The sequence below is a fragment of the Pavona decussata genome, unplaced genomic scaffold (assembly GCF_977016875.1).
Source record: "Pavona decussata unplaced genomic scaffold, jaPavDecu1.1 SCAFFOLD_237, whole genome shotgun sequence".
Classification (NCBI taxonomy): Eukaryota; Metazoa; Cnidaria; class Anthozoa; order Scleractinia; family Agariciidae; genus Pavona; species Pavona decussata.
This window is the reverse complement of record NW_028145642.1, coordinates 1265390-1291499: the sequence shown is the minus strand read 5'-3', so window position 1 is coordinate 1291499 and position 26110 is coordinate 1265390. Positions and strand designations below refer to the sequence as shown.

The 26110-nt window shown below is 39.8% G+C and overlaps 2 protein-coding genes and 1 pseudogene across 2 annotated transcripts; 1 reads left to right on the top strand and 2 right to left on the bottom strand.

Annotated features, from left to right (window-relative positions):
* Positions 1 to 1293: 1293 nt before the first annotated feature.
* On the bottom strand, positions 1294 to 6931 carry LOC146457807 (uncharacterized; annotated as a pseudogene).
* A 7077-nt stretch (positions 6932 to 14008) lies between these two features.
* LOC146457806 (uncharacterized) lies at positions 14009 to 18344 on the bottom strand. The gene is made up of 2 exons (XM_085091532.1): positions 15868 to 18344; positions 14009 to 15158 (listed from the first exon to the last, which is right to left on the bottom strand). The coding sequence occupies exons 1-2, from the start codon at positions 17668 to 17670 to the stop codon at positions 14340 to 14342; spliced, it is 2622 nt and encodes an 873-aa protein (XP_084947658.1). The 5' UTR covers positions 17671 to 18344; the 3' UTR covers positions 14009 to 14339.
* Positions 18345 to 18535: 191 nt separating this feature from the next.
* On the top strand, positions 18536 to 22977 carry LOC146457805 (uncharacterized). The gene is made up of 6 exons (XM_085091533.1): positions 18536 to 18661; positions 18768 to 19020; positions 20122 to 20335; positions 20636 to 20716; positions 20995 to 21054; positions 21663 to 22977. The coding sequence occupies exons 1-6, from the start codon at positions 18556 to 18558 to the stop codon at positions 22068 to 22070; spliced, it is 1122 nt and encodes a 373-aa protein (XP_084947659.1). The 5' UTR covers positions 18536 to 18555; the 3' UTR covers positions 22071 to 22977.
* Positions 22978 to 26110: the final 3133 nt, after the last annotated feature.

Below are 26110 nucleotides of genomic sequence, written 5' to 3'. Positions count from 1 at the left end.
CGTTCAGGTCTTACCCCTCCCTAGAAGAGATTTTTTGTCCCCTATTGTTCTCATTGTCTTCAGAAAGGACTGACCAATCAGAATCAAATTACTACGCATATATTTTTAGGTCTTTGGGGGACCTAGACAAAAGCGCTTTTTGTCTAAAGGACGCGGAGTCAAATTTCAATTTTTTGCCTTGTGGGCTGCACGGCTAAATTTTTAGTCGCCGATTTTCGCGTTTTCCAAAGGAAAAGACACCTTTTAGAAATGGTTAATCGAAAGAAGAACTACTCAGGAATACTCAACAGTTTTGACAGTGCAAAACCAGAAATAACGGCAAAGAAATTGTGCTTCGAGTACAAATTGTTGTTTATCCTAGCGACGAGCGAGCGGAAAGCTCAAAACATTATTCAGGTTATGGACTTTCTGGGAAATTTTCGAGTATCTCTGGGAATTCAACACCCAAAAAAATACAGGTTTGATTGTGAATTTGTACTGAAATACTATTCTAATTGACCGATTCTTTTCATTCTGAACAGTTTTGGCGAAGTTATTGAAAACCGTGCCCTGCATGGCTCGATAAATTCGCTTTGAAATTCACTTGTAGTTCCTTCAAATCGCTTGCGTGTCTCTCGTCTCGCATTTAGAATTATACGCGTTTCTTTCTAACGCATAAAGAAAGACTTCTGAATAAATTTTTCATTTAGGAAAGCTTTCTGTGTGTTTTTCTTTCTATTTTCATTGAGAAAACGTGACAACTGTGTAATCTTGCGTAAACAAACACATGCTCTCGAGACGGATCAAATTTTGCCCAGGTGACGCGCGGATCAAATTACATCAAAATTTTGGAAAATTTTACCTTCAAGTTTGTTTTTTGGAAAATTTTTAATTGGCAACTAGAGTATTTTATTCCATAATTAGTAATTTTAACTATCTTAGACCAAAGGGATGTCGTTTTTTTGCCCTGTAAGTTATGTATTTTTACTTCACATGGGGTAGGAAATAACCACTTTGCCAATTTTCTGAATTTTGGAAAACCTCTGGAAACGGCTGGTGCTCAATGGGTTAATAAACAAGGTACACGTACTAGAATGATCATCAAAAAAAGCTGCATTGTTTGTTAACTTCTAATGTTTTGCTAAGCGATTGGAAATTACACATTTCCCATTTACTTTCCCAAAAAACAACTGGAAAACACCTTTGGAATGTTACAAGTAAAAGTTTTTTGATTCTGGTCAAATGAATGCATGATTTGTAACTTCAATTTACAATGGTTTCTGCTTAAAACATGACAAACTACTTCTTGAGCCTTCACATAACACCATATCCTTTGTTTTCCCTCCAAAACGTCTGTGTGAGCACATTTCTGATCCTAGTTGCTTGGTGACAATTATCCCTTTTTGGGTGACAGTTGATCATGTTTAGAAGGCGCCTAATGATGTCTCTAGGTCTTCTCTGGTTTGTTGCAGGATCCACAGTTGCATCCAGTCGTCTAAACAAAGTCTCCCCCCGTTCGATACAAATGTTATGTAACACAATACATGCAAGCGTGTTGTCTCTAACTTCTTCTTATGCACTCTCACACTTCCTCTGAAGGACTCGCCACCTGCCTTTGAGTTCACCATATGCCTCCTCAATGACCATTCTTGCTCTGCTTAACCTGTAATTGAAATACCGTTGTGAGGGGGGTCAACCAAGCACTAGTATAAGGTTTCATCAACCAGCTTTGAAAAGAGAAAGCAGAATCACCCAACATTAGTGGAGAGACTTTGACACCAATGTCTTTACCTATATCAGGTATTGTTTGACCACCTGTTATTTCACTTGAGAGGTTGGTTGATTGAAAAATTATTGAATCGTCGGAATTCCCAGGGAATCCACAGCTCGCCTAAAAAAATCTGCGCCTGGCATCCACCATGCCCATTGGGACAATTGAATAGAAATTTTTGAACTGCATGGGAACTGACGAAGTTCCTCGATATCAAAAATTTTCTCCTGGAATTCCTCTTCATTCCTTGGAAAGTGTCAGAGGACTTGGTCACTCCAGAGATTGTTGATAATTGTCTTTGTAACTTCACTTGCTATGCCGCAAACTGTTGAGTTACCTAGTAGGCCGGTCATTTCCGCTTTTGTGTAGAAATAGTCTCCTTTTCCCAAACGGTAAAGGCAGACTACTAGCCTAAGTGCTGGTGGAATTGGCTCCTCTGTGACAGTGCCCCGTCGCAAGTCATGTTCAATTCAGCCAAGAATAAAATGGAAGGTTGCCTTGGACACACGGAAAGTCTTATTAAATCTCATATCACTATATGTGACCTTCCACAGGAAAACATACTTTAACGCTTATCCGATAAATGGGTAAAAATGGACGGATAGCTAACGGTCTCTAAGTGTTTTAACGTTTTGTTCTAACATTCTAATGGATAATAAGCAGTGCCTAACAGATTGCAAAAGCGTTTGAACAGTTGAACAATCTGCTCTAACAGATAGCTTGAGCCGCTAAACGGTTGAGCAAAATATCTAACGGATGCTGTAAAGGTGTTAAACGGTTTGCTTAACAGCCACCTGAAAGTGTTTAACGGTGGAGTTATGACAAAAAAGGCGCAGCCGATGGCGAAAACAATACAGTAAAGATTTACAGTTGTACAGTTAGAAGCGAAAACCTGAGACGAAACGATTGAGGGAAAAGAGTGAAGCGACTCAAACGAAACTAAACCCAACACTGCCCACAAACCAAGCGTCGAATTCACGACAGGCTGAAAAAGGGGTTTTTTTTAATCGAATAACAGATCAAACCCAAGCGAGAAATAATCGAGTCGCTCGTTCTAGTTAGCTTATGAACTTGAGTCGCGACTCACCAATTCGAATTTTTCGAAGAGAAAAATATTTTCAGTGTTCTAAGAATCTGACTTCCAAGGTAAGTTACCCAGATACTAAAATGATGAAAACAAAAATTATTTCTCTTCACAAACTGCCCACAAACCAAGCGTGGAATTCACGACAGGCTGAAAAAGGGCTTTTTTTAATCGAATAACAGATCAAACCCAAGCGAGAAATAATCGAGTCGCTCGTTCTAGTTAGCTTATGAACTTGAGTCGCGACTCACCAATTCGAATTTTTCGAAGAGAAAAATATTTTCAGTGTTCTAAGAATCTGACTTCCAAGGTAAGTTACCCAGATACTAAAATGATGAAAACAAAAATTATTTCTCTTCACAAACTGCCCACAAACCAAGCGTGGAATTCACGACAGGCTGAAAAAGGGCTTTTTTTAATCGAATAACAGATCAAACCCAAGCGAGAAATAATCGAGTCGCTCGTTCTAGTTAGCTTATGAACTTGAGTCGCGACTCACCAATTCGAATTTTTCGAAGAGAAAAATATTTTCAGTGTTCTAAGAATCTGACTTCCAAGGTAAGTTACCCAGATACTAAAATGATGAAAACAAAAATTATTTCTCTTCACCCCTTGTTTTATACACGCACACAATCCATAGAATGTCTGGGATCCTAGGACACCTCGCATGCTTCAGTCGGCTTCAGTTTCTGAACCAAAAATTGTATCTGTGATTCCAGGCGCTATCAAGAGAAAACTTGTGGTTTCAATTACCACATTACGAATACCTAGTATTAACTATTTCAAACTCTTATAGCGAGGAAGAAGAAAACCGATTGTCCGTTACTCGGTTGTTGCGCTTCTGTTAGCTGTCAAAGTAAACAACTTAATGCAAATTCGAAGGGCGTGTCTTGAATGTTCGATTCCACGTGCCCGAGTCCCTCACGAGTAAACATGCATTGTTGCTGTTTTGTAATTATCTACTTTATTTACAAAATGTTACTGAAAAAAGTAGCAGTCATTAGCAGTGCTGGCATGTTTGGCTTTATAAATTTGATTCAGAGCAGCCTTCCAATCGATCGACTCTTACGCCGGATCACATGGACAAGATTGATTCCGGCTTTTTTGCGGAATGTAACACGATCACTTCTGAAATATCTTTGCTGCAAAAGCAGTCACTACGCAAGATTATACTTGATTGTACTTGAATCTTTTGAATGAAATCTTCGGAAACAGCATTTCCTTATTTAAAAACGTACAACGTTTACGGTAGAATTCGGCAAGGAACCGGGAAAACTTCAACATGGCCGTTCGCTTGCCTTTGAGCAGACTTTGTTTACATCTTCGGTGTAGCGTTACAAATTTGCATAACTATTATCGAGATCATCAAATGTCAAAAGGTAATGTCACGTTTTCTTCATTTCAAATTGTAACTGTGTCTTCCTCTGACAGATGACTGGAATACCTGTCCACTAAACCCAGTAATAAACAGTGAAAGAAGTGAAAAAAAAAAACCGCACAATAGTTTCGGGTGTTATTTCTCGACGTCTTATTGTAGAGCAAGTGGACTTGGGAATTAAAAAAAAGGTTCATATTAACTGTGTTAACTTTGTGACATCGTTTAGCGGATAGCGTTAAGGATGGAGAGCGCTTCATCTGTTCTAACGGCTTACTAAGCCGCTCTAACGGCTACCAAATTCTCTTTAACGGTTACGCTAACCGTTCTAACGGTTTGATGTGAACGTTTAATGGGTACGCTAGCGCCTCTAACGTTTTTGATACAGTTCTTTAACGGATGACTAACGGATACTTAACGGCATTGTCCGTTTAACGGATAAGCGTTAAAGTACGTTTTCCTGTGCAAGGTCACATATGTGTTCCATACATGATCAAACCAACCATTGTTTTGTGGCAGACATCGACAGGATCGAACGGCTACAGAATTCTCCGAAGAAATGAGCAGTGTAGTAACGATAAAAACTGGTAATAACAGCATTCGCCTTGGTTCCAAAAGAAAAAGAATTTTCTGTTGCAGTTCCATCTGTCGATTTCGTGAGTCTCGCAGAAATTTCATGAGAAGGAGTTTGCACTTTAGTCTTGAATACGGCGCTATCTTGACAATGAATACCGCTGATCAATTGTTATGTGGCTTCAGTAATTTCTGAATTAAGTTCGACTCGGGTCTGACGTCTGAATCAAAGTCGTGCTTCTGCCGTGCTATGGTCGAACCCAATTGAAACTAAGTTTGGCACGGCAGAAGCATGACGTCTGAACTAAGCCTAAGATACTTGTAAGAATCTTGATAAAATCCTCAATTTAAATTTTTTGTTAGACGTAGGAAGCACGCTTTCTAATACCGATTTGAGTCGAGATTTTACTGGACTTGTCGATGGGTCAATGGATCTTGGGACGCACATCTGGCATCCCCCACAGAATTTTTTGCAGGGGTAGATGACATCACAAAGAGAGAGAGCCTGGGATCGGGATTGGCCTGGGCTTGTGTGACCTGTTTGACCTGTTTGTCTTGCGTTGGCATTGTTTTTCGATTGGTGACTGGGGAAAACGTGGTAAGTGGTAAAATTTGTCCTTTGTTTCTTGGATTTGAAAATCATGCGGTAAAAAACTGTTGCTGTTATATTTATTGATGCCTTAGGGAAGTATTATGACTGCGGGTGCGAAGACAAAGCTGCAAGGTGACGGTGTGATTTCAATCCGTTCGCCTTCAGCAACAAACGACCTTGTGGTCCTAAATGGATTTGAACACTGTCTGTGTTGTGTAGCTCGGTGTTGGAAAACGGCCTAATTTGTGGTCACAAAATTAACTCACCGAACTGTGTAGCTTGGAAAACGCCCATGATTTGTGGTCGGAAAATTAACTCACTGAGTTGTGTAGCTGGAAAAACAGCCATGATTTGTGGTCAGAAAATTAACTTACCAAGTAACACAGCTCGAAAGACGGCCATGATATGTGGTCAGAAAACAAATTTTCTGAGTTCTGCACGTATGCATGAAGACTCCAATATACCGATTCTCGTCTCTCGGCGTTCACTATGTCATATCTGCAGAAAAGTTATCACTGCAAGTCATACAGAACTTCCTTTTAAGGCCTCGATGAATAATTGTTTTTGCTTTGATTATGTAAAGAAATCAACCTTGTGTGAGTTTAATGTTGAAGAAGGCTTAATTGTAAGGGATTTAAAGAAAATTCAATCCCTTTTGAAAAGAAATCAGAGAAGAACAAGGGATAGAGAACCTTCTCGAATTCCTATTCACAGGATTCTTTAAGTTTTGAAGAAAAAAAATCAGGACAAAAAATTCCATTTTTTCTAAAGAAAAGTGTCCCAAACACTTCATCTATTAAATTTATATTGTAATTGCGTTCGCAAAATGCCATCCTAATCTTGGTTGGTGTTTCTGTGGCGTACTATAGCAAGAAAATATGAGTTTCTTGTCTCAATTTCACAGTCTCGTTTTCACGTACAGCGACGCTGTAGGAATCTTGCACAGCCTTCTTTCCAGCCACTTTTGCCCACGTTGCGGTGTGTGTGGATTCCTTCAGTTAGTAAGTGACATTGAATATTGCTTCCCAATAAGAGAAGTGTAATGTTGTTTCAAAATATTTTAGGTGGGGGACTGGGACTGGCAATGGCGGAGTGAAAACGTGTTGGAAAACCGTCCACCTAATATTACCATTTGGATGACTTAATGGAAGATTTTTTTAAGCTACTGCTCACTAAAAAAAGAACAAGTCAGTTTTACTCCGATAGTTCTCTAGATACCTCGCCAGAACCAAAGAAACTAAAGGAATGTGACAAATCTAATTCTTCCCAGGCCGAACGCAACGAAGGTGACGATATTATCCTATCTGCTCTGAATATGGCCGAAGCCTTTCAAAAGCCACTGCGCGATATTCTTAGTTAGTTAGTTAGTTAGTTCTCTCCGCGCCATGAGGCGCATAAGGCTGCAACTTTCGTTTTCCAACCAGTCCTGTCTTTTGCTGCAGTCCTGGCTTCAGCCCAGCTGGTCCACCTTTCTTGTCTGCACTCTCTTTCCACTGTCCTCCTCCACGTGATTTTAGGTCGCCCTACTTTCCTCTTTCCCTCGGGTTGCCACCCCATTGCTACGCATTCTTGATTTTGGCGTTGCCAATGACCTTGTCGGTCTCTGGGCTTCCCGTAGGCTTTCACCCATTGACGTCATGGTGTGTCCAGTTGTGCCTCCGTCCACGGCCACAGCTTCGCCATTGCTAATTAGTACTTGAGAAATTGCAGTTTCGGTAATCTTCTGTTTAATTCCGGGGACAAGTGATTGGCCTACCGCCCAGGATATTCTTAAGAAGCTTGAAAAGCTGGATGCCATCGAAGAAGCAGTCAATAACCTTGGGAAGGCTTTCGAGAAGTTAGAAGGAAGAATACACGCTCTTGAAGACGCGTATGCTACCACCAGGCGCGATGTTGAAGATCTTAAAGAAAGTTTAAACGCAAACAAAACAGATAAAAAGACGACAACCGAGAGAATACAAAAGCTTGAAGACAACACAAAATCGAGTCTAGCAGCCCTACAGAAAGAGAATGATGAGCTCCCTGCCAATTTTAAACTGATCGAGGATAAGAACATATATTTGGAAGCATATTCTAGGCGCGAAAACGTTAAGTTTGAAAACATTCCAGAAGAAGAATGGGACAAAGAGGACACAGAGATTGTGCTGCACACCTTCCTGGAAATGGAATTGGGCTTTGATGATGCTGTCAATGTTGAAATACAGCGAGTCCATTGCCTAGGAAAAGAAAGAGGAGAAAGCCCCAGACCCATACTTGCTAGATTCCTACGATATAAGGACTGTGGAAAGCTTCTTTCGCTGGGACATCGTCTTTGGGAAACCAACTACAAAATGTACCAAGACCTTCCTTTTGAGATTGTTGCACGTAGGAGAGCGCTTCAAAAAGGCAAGACGCAACAATATACCTGCAGCCTTCAGCAAAGCCCAGCCTGACAAACTGTACATAAGAGGAAAATTATGGCCGCCTGGAATGCCATTAGAACTGTGAGTTTAATAATACAAGTCTCAAATATTTAAGTTGTAACTTTTAGTATGTTCTCTTCAACAACCTATGTTCGTTATTTCATCTGAAGCACTAGTTTTGTGTTTACTTGATCTAATGAAAGGTGGACGGGACGGAAAACACGCTTTTGCCGGAATACATCTCTTTTCTTCAACCTTACTTGCTTTTGTGACTCTACAAACCAAGCAAGTTAGATTTCCACAAAAATGCCACGCTCAGTCAGTGATATTTTTTATTTCTTTTGGTGTTTTTATTTACTTGTTTTTTTTTTTGTTTAATTGGGGAAAAAGTGTCCTACTGTTATGTAATTAGTTGTTTTAAAATATCTTCTAATCTTGTTGCTATGAAAATTCGTCCAACAAATGTTTTTTTATGGAAATCAACCTGGACAATTTTGCATTCGAAATATTGCTTCTGCTCAAAAGATGCAAATCAAACAGGTAACACCTTATCTTTGCTGGTTCACTGTTTAAAACAATGCCCTGCAATTAACTGTAGTAATGGCTATGAATGTCAAGGGAATAGGAAACAACAACAAGAGAAGAGAGACATTCAACTGGCTCAGAAACAAACAACAATCAATTATCTTTTTGCAAGAGGTACACTGCACGGAAGCAACTATTAACACGTGGAGATCTGAATGGGGCTACAAAGCTCTCTTTAGTTGCTTTTTGTAGTGTATGCCGGGATACTCACAAGATTATTATAGGATAAGAGCCTGAGAGAATCTGTAATGTCGGTTCGTGTTGAGTTTGATCTTGTGGATTAAATCCGGTTCAATCACACTGATTTGCTTGAATGCGTGTTTACAAAGTCTACAATGGCGACGAGGATAAACTAGGAAGTTAAGTTATTGAGTACCGAGTTTCGAAACATAAACGCCTTCGATTGCACGGGCAACCCGACGAGCGTGGGCCTGGGTTGGAAATGATGGAAACGATCGTTCGAGTTCTTCCTGGAGGCCAAGGGCATCACAAAGGACTCTCAGCAAAAGGCTTTGCTGTTACATTGTGCTGGCCAAGATGTACAAGATATCTTCGATACCCTAACCGATCCTGGACCAGTTCCTGCGGAAGGTGATACGTTTTATGCGAAAGCCATGAGGTCGCTCGATGCACATTTCTTACCACAAGTAAACGTCCCATTTGAAAGGCACCAGTTCCGACAAGCAAAACAGGAGGAATCAGAAACTGCCGACCAATTTGTGACCAGATTATTCCAGCTTGCCGAGAATTGCAACTTTGGGGAAGCCAAGGAAGAAAACATCCACGATCAGCTAATCGCTAAGTGTCGGTCGCATGATCTTCGCAAGAAACTTCTGGCAGTGAGTGGCAAACTTACTCTTCAAAAGGCCCGAGATGTTGCTAGATCCATGGAGGCCGCTGAACGCCAGGCACGATCGATTGAAGGTGATTCAAAAGGTGAAAATGTGAATACGTTGGACGGAGCACATGGGAATTCGTGGAAAGGAAACTGTTATCGATGCGGACTCGAGGGACATTTCGCACGAGACCCGGAGTGCACAGCTAGACTAGCTACCTGCGGGAAGTGTAAAAAAGTAGGTCATTTTGCTAAAGTTTGCAGGACAAAATCTGATGACAAAACAAGGAAAGGAGACATTTGTCAGGATAGCGAAGATGACGGTTTCGCGTTTACTATTCAAACAAGGGGAAAGGAAATACCAACCGTAGACATCGAGCTTGGAGGAGTACAACTGAAAGGAGTTCTTATTGATTCTGGGTCCACCAGCAATGTCATTGACAGGGGTACATGGGAGGTGCTGAAGAGAAACAACATCAAATGTGACTCAAGGAAATCAAACCGCAAACTGTACTGCTATGGCAGTGATGAGCCACTTACTACGGTTGGTGAGTGTGAAACTGAACTGTGTTATAAAGATAAAGTTTACCCTGCATGTTTTGTTGTTGTGGAGGAGAAAGCTAGGGCGATACTTAGCCGCCAAACCTCAGAGGAGTTAGGGATATTAAAGATTGCAATCAACACTGTCAGCCATGACGCATTGCTGGAAGAATATCCCGAGTGTTTTCAGGGGGTGGGGAAACTAAAGGGTTTCCAAGCAAAGCTCCACATTGATGAGTCAGTCAAGCCCATTGCGCAGAAGTTGAGACCCCCACCTTTTGGGCTAAGAGACAAAATCGAACAGAAGCTGGAAGAGCTGGTGAATTCCGACATAATTGAACCTGTCGAAGGCCCGACACCATGGGTGAGCCCAGTTGTAGTAGTCCCCAAGCTCTCAGGAGATGTCAGGCTCTGCGTAGATATGAGAAAGGCTAACGAGGCTGTAGTACGGGAGCGTCACCCCATACCCACTGTGGACGACATCTTGTATCAACTGAATGGGAGTATGGTGTTTAGTAAGCTGGATCTTAAATGGGGATTCCACCAGATTGAGTTGGAACAACAGTCTAGAACTATCACCACATTTATTACTCACAAAGGGCTGTATAGATATAAACGCCTAATGTTTGGCATCAGCTCTGCCCCTGAATTGTATCAGTATACTATTCAGCAAGCGCTAGCCGGTTGCGAGGGTGCCTACAACATCCATGACGATATAATCATTCATGGTCGCACAGTGGAAGAGCATGACAGTAGGTTGCGAAAGACCCTGGAATGTATCTGTGAGAAGGGACTAACTCTGAACAGGGAGAAGTGTGTATTCGGGATGTCACAGCTTACTTTTATGGGATACTTGCTGTCAAGCAAAGGAATTGGCCCTACAGAGTCACGTGTTGAAGCGGTGTTGCGAGCTAAAGAGCCTGGAAATGCTGGGGAGGTGCGCAGTTTCCTGGGATAAGTGAACTTAAGTGCCAGGTTCATCCCTAATTTAGCAAGTATCACAGAGCCCCTCCGAGAGTTAACAAGGAAGAATGTAACCTTTGTTTGGGGTTCAGAACAACAAGCTGCTTTCGACACCTTGAAGAGTAGCCTAGGAAATGCAGAAACCTTGGCTTACTTTGACAGAAATGCAGAAGAAACAAAGCTTGTCACAGATGCGAGCCCTGTAGGACTTGGAGCGGTGCTAACCCAGGTCCAGCAAGGACAGGAGCGTGTGGTTGCATACGCAAGCCGAAGTTTGACGGATGTCGAGCGTAGATACTCGCAGACAGAAAGAGAGGCGCTAGGTCTTGTATGGGGGTGTGAGAGATTTCATGTCTATCTATATGAGATGGACTTTACGTTGCTAACAGACCACAAGCCGTTAGAGGTTATCTACTCAACCAGTTCTCACAACTCGGCAAGAAAAGAGCGGTGGGTCCTGCGACTTCAACCGCACAGGTTCCGCGTACAGTATGTGTCAGGCAAACAGAACATTGCTGACTCACTTTCACGGCCTACTGGAAAGGACGAATTGAGAATTAGTTCTGATGATGCAGAAGAGTTTATTAGGTTTGTAGCAGAAGCCTCAGCACCAGTAGCAATACCCATAAGAGAAGAAGAAGAAGAAGAAGAGTCAGCTGTTGATCCAGAAATGTCACGCCTAAGGGAATGCATCTCAACGGGAGACTGGGACAAAGCCCCGCCACAGTACAAAGCCATAAGAAATGAACTTTGCACCTTCGGCAAGTTAGTGCCAAGGAGAACATCCCAACAAGCCTATGTCAGAGGGTTTTAGATTTGGCGCACGAGGGCCACCAGGGTGTGGTGAAGACAAAGCAGAGGCTACGAACAAAAGTTTGGTGGGCTGGAATTGACAACAAGTAGAAGATCGGTGCAAGACATGTCATAGCTGTCAATTAGTTGGACTGCCCACTCCACCAGAATTCCCTAGCCAACCTTGGATTGACCTAGCAGCGGATTTGATGGGGCCCTTACCTTCGGGAGAGTATGTATTTGTTGTTGTTGACTATTATAGTCGGTACTTTGAAGTTGACATCCTGACGTCGGTACGTCGGTAACATCCACCAAAGTCATTGAAAGCTTGGAGAAGATATTTTGCACTCATGGATTACCACAGACAATGGTCCACAGTTCGTTTCCAAAGAATTTGAGGGGTTCCTAAAGGAGAATGACATAAAGCACAGGACCTCTACTCCATTATGGCCCCCAGGCGAATGGGGAGGTTGAACGACAAAATAGAAGCCTGCCTCAAACCCTGAAGATTGCCAAAACAGAAAGGAAGAACCTCTGGACAGAGCTGCGAAAGTTCCTGACAGCCTACAGGACGACACCACATAGTACCACCGGTGTTACGCCAGCCAAACTGTTGTTTAACAGAGAAGTCAGGTCAAAGGTTCCTGAGCTGAGAGAGTCTGGTTGTACTGACAGCGAAGCAAGGGACAAAGATGCAGAGATGAAACAGTCCACAACTGATTATGCAGACAAGAAGAGGAGAGCCCAAGAGAGTGACCTAGAACTCGGAGATCAAGTCCTGTTGAAGCAGAAGAAAGAAAACAAGTTATCAACCACGTTTGAAGGCCCCCCTTACAATGTTAGCGGGTGGTATGAGAGCGAAGTTGTTGTTAAGTCACCTGAAGGAGTCAACTACAGGAGAAATGTAACTGATGTGAAGAAGTACCTGAGAGAGGCTGAGACCACAGAGAAACAAGCCACTGCACATGATGCCATAGAAGAAAGTGTCACAAAACGGGTAGTGGAGCCACCAGGGAGACCAACCAGGGAAAGGAAGCCACCAGAGTACTTAAATGATTACGAGGTGTACAGACTAGGCTGAACTTTTGAACACTTTGAAGTGTCACCAAGTTGACCTTATTGATGCATTGTGTTGAACTACAAGATGTACGGACTATACTTAACTTTTGAACACTTTGAAACATTATCGAGTTGAACCTATTGAGATGTGCTGAACATTTTGAACAATCTGCTTTGAACAGATACATTGAATGATTTATCTGAACTCATTTGGACAGTTTATATTGATTTGACGTTGTTGTACATTTAAAGCTCTATTTCTTAGGGGATGAGGGGTTGTAGTGTATGCCGGGATACTCACAAGATTATTACAGGATAAGAGCCTGAGAGAATCTGTAATGTCGGTTGGTGTTGAGTTTGATCTTGTGGATTAAATCCGGTTCAATCACACTGATTTGCTTGAATGCGTGTTTACAAAGTCTACACTTTTCAAGCAGCTCAGCAGGCGTCTGCATTCTCTTCAACAACAATTTTAAATTTGATATTTTGAAAACCTTTTTGGACTCCTCCGGACGTGATATTATATGCGATATTAAAACTGACGAAAAACTGTTTACCCTTGCAAACATTTACGCTCCTAATGAAGACTGCCCGACATTTTTTAAGCAGTTTTTTGATCACTTACACGATTTTGCCTGCGAAGAAATTATCTTGGGAGGCGATTTCAATCTCGTTTTGGATGTTAAGGAGGATAAGAAGGGCGGCCTTCCTAGAACCAACCAAAATCACAGGAAAAATTTTGGATTCCCAAATTGGGAAATTTCTGTAAATTTTCCCAAATTTGGGAAAATATTGGGATAAAACTGGGAAATATTTTCCCAAATTTGGGAAAATTTTGGAACCTTGTACCACCTTCTACTTCACAATTAGGGATTTTTTTGGGGAAAAAAAATAAATTATCTTTTCACGACTCAACTTTGGGAAAATTATGGGATTTTACCCAATTTTGAGAAATAAATGGAACATGATTTTCCTTCTCTGGGAAAATATTGGACAAAAAATTGGGAATTTTTTGAGATGATAAAAAGTGAAAATTGCTATTTTGGGAAAATTTTGGGAAATCTTAAGACAGTTCACCTTTATCCCATATTTATTTGTATTTGGGACATGATTTTCCAGAAATGGGAAAATATTGGGAAAACAGTTTTGGAAAATTATCGATTTACCCAAATGTAGGAGAGAATTGGGACATAGCTTGGGCAACAAAATTGGGAATTTTTAGTTCCCGTAAAGGTCAAAGTTACTGTTTTGAAAAAAAGATTGGGAAAGTTAAAAACCAATTCCAATTCTCCCCTTAGTTATGTATTTGGACATTATTTCCCAAATCTTGGATTTGAAACAGTTGCTAACCGGCTTCAGTTATTTGATATGAAGCTATTGCTACAAGGGTATTAGAGGTGCATTTATATAGTACAAGAGAGAAGAAAACCAGAAGTAAATAAAAAATTCAGACACACATGGTGTTGACTTGTATTATACATTAAATTATAATTATAAATGTTTCATTATGGCATGTGTTTATTCGGTAAAAAGCAAGAGCTGGGCATAGTGAATTTATAATGAAATTTATAAGGATATATCCCAAACGATGAGGTCTATGAAATTTGCTTTGTGAATGGCTCATTATCACGTTCCACATGCTCATGATACTGTCATGACAGTCACTACTAATGAGACACAAAGATCCTCTTGATTAGTTATTTTCAAACTTGAAGATGCCCATAACTAAATAACCATATATGAGGATTTGGTAACCTAACGTCATTCCATTAAGTCCAGAAAACACTGTTCATTCCTTCTTTCTCCACTGTGTGTGAGAAATCCACTCCCCACTTGCAATTCCAATGACAGAGTGCCAAGAAACAGTGTTTCTACCACGCCTCCCTTGTGTCTCCCTAACATACAGATTCTTGTGCCTGCTACTTTCAACAAAGAAAAATACATCAACTGTTGTTTGACAGTGGTCAATACTTTGGACATGGCCAAACCAAATATCATGCAAATGTTCCCCTTGAATAGACAGCATATCTCCGCACTCAATATAAACTGGAACAATGATGGTGTATGGCAGCTGTCTTGCTTGCCTCTGGTAGTCAGCAACAGAATTTACACCATCATCACACTTGTAGAGTATAACCTTTCTCTTGACACAGTCAAGTGGGAATAACAACTGCTCAGAACCTGTTTCAGCCTTGACTTTAATAAATCCACTCCAGAAATCACTTGCTTGACTTCCGTCCTCTGTAGTAAGAGGAGGGTAACTTGGCCCAACTGCCAACAGTTTAGCACGTTCTGTTCCTTCACATCTGATAGACAAAAAGTTGCATATCAGTAACACCATCTCATGGCCATTGATGTCTGCTATAACATTCTCTCCTTTGTAGACAACTGATCCCTGATATCCAACATCAGACAGGAAGGCTTTACTTGAAACAAAGGCAACTGCAGGCACCTCTCTCACAGAAATATCCAGTGTGTCTGCAATTTTGACCCTCTCACTCAGTGACAGTGATTTGACCTTTGACATTGCACCCAGTAGAAATTGTTTTCGAGTTTGAGGTTCCTTTTCTGATTGCATGTGGGCGATTTCAGCTGAACTGGCAAATCCCTGAGAACACAAAACAGATTAGTGCAATTTGTAAAATTAATATGTTCTGAAGTGGCAACTTTATATATTATCATCAACAAATGTCTTCTGCCAATGGTTAAACGTATTACAGTCGGTTGTATGATATTAAATTTTGAACTTCTACCGTGTACTGTTAATGAATTTTGGAATGCCATGGATAGCTCTGCAACTTTCTTAAGGGGGTCAAATTCAGTGCTACAAAATGCAAAAAAATGTATACAGCAATGTATTCAAGCTATAAAATTTGACTCCGAAAAGATCAACAGACCTTTTTATTCCAATGCATGGTTGGGAACATTAAGCTGGAGGCCAGGTTTTTTGTTAGTTACTAGCTACTATCTACATCTTTGTGTGTGCAATGTTATTACTGACATTATATCAAATATCCACGATTTTTAAACATTCAAGTGCCAGTACACAGCTCTTTTTCGCTGAACTATGTGGCCCTTGGATAGGAAACGGGGGTTACCACATTAGCGTTTCAAGGTGTTCTCCATGTTATCAAGTGTTTCTTCTGTTTAAAACATTATCTGTTCGTAACCAATTTAAATGTATTTGAAACAGTTTGAAATGAATTTGAAATGTGTTTCAAATACTACATTTAGATGCTTTGTAAAGAATCCGCTTAAGACCAACTTTTCTTATGGAGAGTCACATGTAAAGAACAACATTTATTGCATTACATTACCATTGCCAAGTCAACTTTTCCAGCCTTCCTCTGATCAGAAGCTTGCAGTGGTTTCAAAAATTCCCGCCTGGACTCTGACTGAGCAAATGTTGCTTCAATCCCTTTGCAGTTATTTGACTTTTTAATGTATTGTTTTACAGCCCTCTCATATACTGCACACCAATAGTTGTCAGGGGAAGAAAAATTGATGATGTCTTCATGTATGTGAATCAAATTATGTACTGATATCGTGCACATGTGCAATCCCTGAATTTCTTCAATCTGAATGTTGAGCCGCCATGCTAACTTTCTGTGCAGTTCAATCATGTTATCATCCCATGATGTTCGGCCACTATAAAAGTGGAGTTCTGTAAGTCTGGAAACAAGTGATTGGATTTCCAATTCATGCCTGTCAGCTAGTTTGCCCATAAATATACAGTCAGCCATAGGAAAGGAAAACTTCTGCAGTCCTTCAGCTTTCCACTGTCCTACATGTACTCCTTTACATTGTGCAAGTGATCGAGGAATTCTTCCAGCTTTAAGCTCTGGTGTCCATGGGAAATTCTCAACTTGGTCATCCAAGTATGATGGATCAAGGAGCTTCAGTTCTAGAATTCTCTCTAACTGATTTTTCACAACATTAAGGCAGACAGTGTGAAAAACATCAAATACCAGGTGCTTTAGGATGTCAAAACCATACAGTGGGTAGAGGTATTTATGTAGTATGCTTGTACCAGTGAAGCCTTTGGTTGATGACATTGCTTTGCGAACGCTAACTCTTGTTTCATGGTCTATGTCAAACATGTCCTCAACAGAAGATTCAATAGATTTCTCTTCCCAAGGATATCTAAAGTGGTAACGGTTTTCTCCATAATACACATGTGTGTTTGTGCTATTCTCCAGTAGTTTACCAACCATTTTACATCTCCTGCATCCAGACTTTCCTTGGTTCAAGAACTTGCCGCATTCGCACTGTCCCGGGTGATCTGCTGTCCAGCACAGAAGTAGCACACGTACTGTCTCCTCTTCACTAGTTTGATAGCCTTCTACCTCTATCTCTCTTGGATAGCTGAAAACCTTGAAACCATCAATAAACCCTTTAGATATGTCTTGCAGTAATGGCTGTAGAAATGGGTCAAGAGCTTCAGGTAGGTTGGGAACCTGATAGCAAGGAATAAAGCCAACCACATATACCTCTTCTACATGGTTCCTGTCATTTTTGGTCATGTTTGCAATGCTAACTTCTAGTGATCCACACCCTCTGTAACTTGTCCCAAAGGGTTGCCATCCATCCCAGTGTCCCACTAGGGCCAAATTCAAAGGAGATCCATTGGTGACTTTAATACGGTGTTCAAAGATTTCAAAGCAGTTTTGGCATTCTACATCTTTACTTCCATCTATGCCATTGGGAGAATTGATTAACTGATCAGATGAAACTGGTAATCCACAATGATGACAGAGTGCTGGCAAAGTCCAAGTGCTGTTAGGGTCCCAGAACCACTGCAGTTCAATCCATCGCTCGCCATCCCAGAATTCACATTTTTCTGGATTGCTGCTTTGGCAACCAAGCCAGTTATCACGTGCGTTCCAATGGGACAACATTTTTCTACACATATCAACACTTTTAAACCAATTCTTCACTTTTGTGCTGATGCCTAGGTAGTAGTATTTTAGATAGCCTTTTTTTTCCGCAATAAATGCACAAGTCATCCTTATTCTCCAGGACGCTGTATTTTCCAGTGTAAACAAATTTCTTACTAGTTTTTCCATTTCTTGTGTGTTCCTTTTCATTTCGACAGATGCAAATAAACAGTGATTTGGCATCTTCGTATCCCTCTTCTTTTAATAGAGTCTGCACTGAGTTCCAGTTTCTTGGCCACAAGGTAAGCAAAATTTCACGATCTATATTTTCACTATTATGGCCGGCTAATAAAAGAGTTTTGCCATAATTTAAAATGTCCTCAAACGTTTGGCAAGACGATCCACTTTCCTTGACAATCCTAAGAGCGTCTAGAACGGCATTAACCACTAATTTCCTCAAAGGGTTGGGCTCCCTTTCTTCAGGTTTGTCATAAGCATGTTGCTGGATTCTTGCTCTCGGCAAGCTGGCGCAGCTTTCATTGTCCTCCTCATCGCTACCACTATTGCTGTTTTCAAATTGCATACCTTCAATATCTTCATCGATCTGGGTTTCCTCATCTGAGAGGCCATCTTCAGTAGGGTTGAAACTACATCCAGGTAAAGGTTCGCGAAACTCATCCAATACGGACCGAGTTTTGGAAACAATTTGGTTTTCTTTCCAGTGCCTAAGTTCGGTACCTCTATCCACTGCTCGTCCATTGCAGCTTGAACAAGGGCAGTGAACATGACGATATGACTTATCACTGCAGGAGCACGATGTGATGCTACTTCTTGTCCAAATCGGATGACTTTTTTCGCTACTTTCCATATAGTTTGCCGCCATATCCGCCATATTGCTTTTTGTGAAAGATATATGCTGTCCTAATAACACAGTGGGCTCAGAATCACTGTGCTGACACCATTTTTCGGCGGGAACCCGCCATAGCCAACTTTAGCCAATCCGTTCACGCCTTTCAAAAACGGGCCAATCAGGAGCCAGCGTGGCTGGAGGGTTTGTTTGCGTGCTTAGAAAATAGGCGCCATTTTCTAGAAGTTGTTTGGTGGGGTGTTAACAGGAGTTGTTCAAAGATGAACGAGGAAATAAACGTGGAAAATAAAACACTAATAAGTTCTGAGGAAATAAATCAAAAGTTAATACAGCTCTTCGACAAAGACATCGCCAAAGCATTTGAAGGTAAGCTTATGTAAGTCTTCTCGAAAGATGTATGCCAATCCTGCGATCGTTTTGTAGGTTGAATAAATTGTTAATTTTCACTTTATCACCCATTATTTGATGACAGAAGAAGAAGTAAACTGCCCTTTAGGCATTGCCGATCTCTTACAAAGAGATGCTGACTCCCCAATCTTCGTGAAGCTGGGGTTAACTTACGGAAAAGCCTTGCGATTCAAACAAGAGTTTGAAAAGATGATTCCGCCATCTCCACGTGGAAAGAGAAGGAACGTTCTGACTACGCTATCGCCAAGCAGTGCTAAGCCTTCGATGGGCGACATGGCCACATTTTCGCCAGAGCTCAAGCGTTTATACCTTTCAAAGTGAGTGTTAAGTTTTGTTCTCAGATTACCTTGATTTATTGGCAAGTGGAAATGTTAAAGAAGTTATTTTTGTAATCCAATGGTGGCCGTGTTTGCTAAGTTTTTGTTTCGTTGTGCTGGCATGTAAGCTCATACAGTTTGACTTCTAGCTGTTAGGCCAGGCCAGGGGTTTTATTGGGTGTTTTTTTATCAAGGTATATTCGGTAATTCTATTTGCCAAAAATACAGGTGTTCTGCATTCTATATTTCAATAGAGCATTTTACAGTTGTGTGTTTAGTGACCTGGCCTTGGATTGGAAGCGAGGCTGGGGGTGACCTTGTTTTGATACAAACCTCGCTGCTTTTCATATGTAAATGCAAACTAGTTAGCATAAGAACAGCATGATCTGCATATGAAAAGTAGTGAGGTTTGTATCAAAACAAGGCTCGCTTCCAATCCAATGCCGGGTCACTTAGCACACAACTGTAAAATGGCCTATTATAATTTTAGGTATTTGTATAATTGATTTTGTATTTTTAAGATACACCTGTATTAGTATCCCATGCCAGGGGATAGAAATGGGGTATATTAATTGGTATCCATTACTTCCCTTCCCTCCTTTAAGCTGGCTAGGACTGAACGTTTTGCTCACTTTCGTGCTATTTTTGTTTCAGGGGTTACCAATATACTGCAGTGTTATTACATAATTATCCTGTAGGTAAATGAAATTCAGGTTCAAGTAATTTCAACCAAATTTTTTTGATTCATTACATTTCATTACCATTTAAATCAGAAACAACAAAATTAAAATAACAAACTAGATTGAACTCATTTTAACCAACTATGTTTATCTGTTGACTGCAACAAGGGAAGTCCTGTGCCCAAGTTTTACCGTTAAAATTACACTGTTGTAAGGGACGGCAGAGCCAGTTTCAGTTGGAAACAATTTGGTATTAACATCCCAATAAAACACATGAAAGAATCACTGAATTAGCAGCAAATGTTCCTTGAGGAATTTTTTTAAAGATAATTTACACAACAGTCTTATTTCAGTTTATACAGTATTGGTCAAATGTCTCTTGCATTTTCAACTCCTTTACATTTTTTGTAAATATTTACAGACGTAAACAAGTGGGAGTGCTAGCAAGTGAGAACTGGAAACACAAGTTTCCTAAATTTAACACACCAGAGAAAAAAGCTGAGCTGGAACAGTTTGCTAAGAAGATCTCTGATGAATGTTCGCTGCCTGATGCTGGCTTCTTAACTGATGGTATTGCTCAGCATATTAAAAGCTTCTTCAGTGAGCAACGGAGATTCCAGAAAACCAAGGAAAAGGTATCAAATGCACATATATCTGGTGGTAGATATTTCCTTCACTCATCTCATTAGAGTAAAATGCTGTGAATTTCAGGGTTGCTTGGTTGGTATTTAATAAGACATTGCAAGATTTAAATGAGAGTTGTCCAATGACTGATTGTAATTGATTTTGGAGTTTTGGCTGTGCACTTAGCAGGTGCATAAATTTGTTTGTTTAGGAATAACTAACAACTATCCCAAACCTTTTTTCAAGTTGTTAGTTAGCAGTATATAGCATCATTGCTTTGACATGCTATTGACTGGTTTTTATTTTACTAGTTTGCAGTATCGCCATCCCCATCAGAGTCCAGCTCCAGCAGCGAGGTAGAATTCACACCTCGACCCAAACTTCCATCTATGGTAAGCTACAGCAAGTAACCTTTGCAACCATCAATTTTTATTGATTTTAATAATCAGATGCTGTTGGTAAATTTTCAAAAAATTTTCCTTGGGTGGCCTTGCTTGAAGTAGTCGCACTGTAATAAAGGGAGGTACCTTATAAAGTAAAACATGGTATTGATATATATGAAAACTTCTGTTAACATTATTATTGTAACATAAGTAAAGATGAGGTATTTCTGCACTTAAATAATACAGTGTTGCTATGAAAGATTCTCTCTTTTTCATCCTTTAAACAGCCCAAAGAAAATCAATCAAAAGCTGCCAAGGGAAAAATGCTTTCTCCTGATAATTCTGAGGTATGCACTGGAATACTGTTTTTAGCATTTTATGGCAGAAAATATATATAACTAGAATTAATGAAAAAAATTTAAAAGTATCAAGTCTCCAGCACCAAGCTGTTATACTCACAATTTAAAATATTAAGGATTTTCACGAAAAAGGCAACTTTATGCAGCTCAAATGATTGGCCTATTAAATCTCTCCTTGCCATTCTCTTAGTAAATTTAACAACCTGGCAGGTATAGCGTACATTTCATTGAAAATGCTACATTACTGAGGTGATAATCCCATACTGCACAACCAGAAGTGTAGTTTAGGGCCGGCTGCCTGCTACAAAATGTCAGTAAATAATAAGGAATCAGGGCACACTCCAACCAAAGCTGCCTGCTAAGTATTATATTATTATGTTAATTAGCCTGCTTAGCATTTTCTTTTCTGCACAACCTTGATTACAATCAAAGATCTCAAAGTTCTTAACCGCCCTCTCCATTATCAGTCAGCATAGACACCAAATACATTTTTGAAGTAGGTCTGAATCCTTGTTGCATGATGTTAGGATAACTATTTGGCAAATCTGTCATTATAAGCAAGGTCATTTAATAAAGGCTGTACTTTTTGTATTTAGGATGAAGATGAACTAAGCTCCACTGATACTGTGCTATTAAACGTAGACAATGATTTGTCAGAAAATGAGCAAGATGAAGCCTGCAAGGAATCATTGGCCTGCAAGGAATCATTGGCAGCTGAACCTGCTTCTGTGAACAAGATGACCAAAAAGTCAGCAATGGTGATTGTAAAGGCAGTGACTGGAAAAATCCCAGAACGGGAGGAGCTTGTTAAAATTTTGAAACGGAGGTTTGAGGTTCCGTCCAAGAACTTGACAGCACTCAAAGTATCACAGATACTAGAGGTTACAGCAAGAAAGCTGATTAGTTTGAAATATGTTTCACTAAAAAATGGAACCAGCTCAGGGGATATCAGAAAAAGTGACATAAATGTGCACAGAGAAATTGACATGTTAAATTTTGAATGATTGGTCTCAAAATTAATATGTTTCACTTAAAAAGGAGTCACCTGTCCTCGCTGTTCACAGGAATTGACCAGTGTAAAGTTTCTTTCTTGTTGATTGTGCACAAGGATTCATGTTATTTGTTAAAAGATACTAACTTTTTTTAAAGTTTGTTTCACCTTGTTTTGAGTTGACATTAATTAACTTGCAGACACTTTATCTGAAGCATGAAGGTACTCAGTTTCCCTATGGTGCATGATTGTTGAAATTGTTAATTATGTAAAACATGTTAAAATATGTACAGGAGTAAATATTAAATACATACCATTTTTGGAAAATACTGAGACATAATTCTTCTTTTTGTAGAAATAAAAGGGTAGATTAAATCAATTGTTGATACATTCTCGTGAAAATACTGGGGAAAATAATTCCCATTCTTGTGAAAATAATGGGATGGAAAATCCCCAATTTATGGGAAAACTGTAACAGGAAAATCCCATACTTGTGGAAATATTGAGACAGGATAATCCCAGCTTTGGGAAATTATTAGGACAACAGAATCCCAGGATTGGGAGATTATTGGGACAGCAGAATCCCAGGATTGGGAAAATATTGGGACAGCAGAATCCCAGGATTGGGAGATTATTGGGACAGCAGAATCCCAGGATTGGGAAAATATTGGGACAGCAGAATCCCAGGATTGGGAAAATATTGGGACAGCAGAATCCCAGGATTGGGAAAATATTGGGTTGTTTGTAAACCCAAGAATGGAAAAATAATGGGACATTTTTATCCCAATATTGGGATTTTAATGGGATTTCTTTGACCTTAAAATGGGTTTGGTAGCACTTTCCCAATTTTGTGAATTCCCAATCAAAACCCAACAAATTCCCAATAAAACCCCTATTTTATCCCAACACTGGGAATCCAAAATTTTTCCTGTGAATGTCGCTTAAAGAAATGCGAAAACGACTTTGCAACCACAGACAAAGAAATCCTTCGTGAATGCAAGTCTTTCTTCAAGGATCTTTATTCTTCTAAGATGAAACCTGACTCAATTGTTTTTTTCTGAGAACGACACCGTTTTAAGTAACGAAGAACGAGATTCCATTGAGGGTTTGTTAACTGAACTGGAATGTCTCAATGCTTTGAAAGATATGGAAGCAGACAAAAGCCCGGGAACAGATGGCTTGCCTTCTAAATTTTACCAAATGTTTTGGAATGAAGTTTCCAAACCTCTGCTAGACGCTTTAAATTACGGTTTCAAGATCGGCCGGCTGTCTATATCTCAAAAACGGGGAATAATACAACTTATTCCCAAGAAGAGTGAAGAACTTTACTACATCAAAAACTGGAGGCCGCTTACACTCTTAAACTGCGATTACAAGATAGCTACAAAAGCGATTGCAAACCGCCTGAAGACTAATCTACACAAACTGATAAACAATGACCAGACTGGCTTTTTGAAAGGACGGTTTATAGAAGAGAACATACGTCTAATTGACAGCGATATTAATTATACCCCGGCAAAAAAAATTCCGGGACTTCTACTTTTTCTTGACTTTGAGAAGGCGTTTGACACATTGGAATGGCCTTTTATACAAAAAACACTGATTTCTTTCGGATTTGGTCCTTCCATTGTCCAATGGTTTAAAACCTTTTATAACAACACTGAAGCTGTATTATGAAGAATGGCTGGGCAAGCAACTTCTTTTCGGTCCACAGAAAATTAAATGAAGTCACTACGCTGATGACGCAACTTTAATTCTTGAGGGTTCAGAAAAGTCACTCTCTGAAGCCTTGAGGGTCTTAGAAAGCTTCGAAAAAGTTTCAGGTCTCAGACTAAACAGTAAAAAGACTGAAGCTCTTTGGATAGGCTCTTGTGCTGGCAAAAGTGAAAAACTGTACCCTGAAAAAGATTTCAACTGGCAAAATACAAAGGTTAAAGCTCTCGAGTTTGGCTATCAACCGACCCGGAAATTACAACCAAACTTAGCTTCTCCGAAAAAATAGAAAAAATGCGGAACTCCTTGAGCTGCTGAACAGTTCGTAGACTAAGCCTTATCGGGAAAATAACAGTTGCCTCTCAAGTAATTTATTCTCTGTCGCCTTTTCAAATTAATTCTCAAATTATTAAACAAATTACTGACCTCTTTTTTAACTTCCTTTGGAACAGTAAAGGTGATAAAATCAAAAGAAACGTTATTATCCAAATCTATGGCAACGGAGGACTCAGAATGATCGACATTGCCTCTTTTAACAAAGCCCTGAAGTCTGTGTGGATAAGAAAGTACCTGGACGAAAGTAATAAGGGGAAATGGAAAGTTTTTTTGACGCTGAACTCGTGAAAATTGGAGGCCAAACTGTTTTTAGGGGTAACCTTGATATCAAAGACTCGAAAAAGCTTGCTAACAAACGTAACCCCTTTCTGAAAGAGATTCTCGAGATATGGTCTGAATTAAACTATCAAGGCTCAATAGAAACGGTAGAATCCTTCTTCAAACAAAGCTTATGGTATAATTCTTTGATTAGAGTCATGAACAAACCGGTTTTCTATAAAAGATGGTATCAAATGGCCATTTCTCATGTAAATCAAATAGTTAAGGAACAACCAAGTACTTTTTTATCACCAACAGAATTTGAAAGCAAGTATCATACCATTAGGTTTGCCCTTTGACACTCTATGGAATAACATCTACCCTCCGAGAGCTTTGAAAAAATCGAAAACCTCATAGTTTACCACCAAATTGTTAAGAACAAGAGTCTTTCACCACCACCTTTTTAAAATCAAAAAAGCCCAGCAGACTAGCTTATCAAAAACTGGTAGAAGCAAAATGTAACCATAAAATTTCAAGTCAGGAGAAATGGAGTAAGGTTTTCTCAGAAGCTCGTGATTTAATCTGGCATAACGCATACATGACTGCTATGAAATGCACCAAAAGCACCAAACTGATTGAATTTCAATTTAGATTCCTGCATCAAACTTTGGCAACAAACGTATCTTTAGTCAAAATGGGATACAAGGATGACATTAGGTGTACATTTTGCCATGAGGAAGCTGAAAATTTCATGCATCTTTTCTGGTTCTGCGGCAAAATAGAACTTTTCTGGAAAAACCTTATTGCTTCTCTAAAGGATCGTAACTTTTTATCCGAGGACTGTCTTCTTAACAATCTTGTTGTCTTGGGTCTGAAGCCTGATACTTCCAAAAATAAAGCTGCAATTAACTTTGTTCTGTTACTTGCAAGATTCTACATTTGGCTTTGCAGAAGCAGAGGAAATATTCCAACTATTGAAAATTGAGAAATTGAGCCTTTCTCTCTTTAGTAACTAACCTTTTGCCGTTTTGAAGTCTCTCTCTCTTTTTTACACTTTCCTTCCTACCAGACATTGCCTTTCTATTCCCTCGCTTCAATATTCAAAGTACAAAAAGCTAAATTTCAGTGAATCAGCAGGGAAAACATTTTTCATCTTATTTTTCTTTTTGAGTTGGAAGCCTTTTTTTTAGAGGAGAATGTAACATACATCCCCGCCCTCTTTTATATAGAAGATATACTTGCCAAAGTATATATATTTGTGTTTTTTTTTTCGTAAGTAATCCTTATTGTAATTACGGGAATTTACCCGTATGTTTTTTTTCTTTTTCATATAAGTAAACAGTAGGTATTGTAAGGGTTTGCATTGTAAGTAGCGTACTGTTGTAGTGGTGTATGTAGTTTGAAATTGAAAGTGATATAAATAAAAACTGTCCAAAAAAAATATTTTTTAGGTTGTATCTATCAAAGCATAAGGAAAGTGTGTACCGCCCCACACTTCGACATTGCTGTGTCGCGATATGTGCTGACCCGCTTGCTGAAGATGCGTCACAAACTGATCAGTTGTTTCACCCAGCGGCCATTGAACCATATGACTGTGATTTGCAGTCACGAATCATATAATCCATCGAGTTTTTTTGCTCGGCAATGGCCAAAAGACATGCTTTTTTTCGTCTCAAAACACTATCACCAACTTATTCAGGTCAGCGGCCCTATTGGAGCCACGTGGTCATGACGTGATCAAAAACA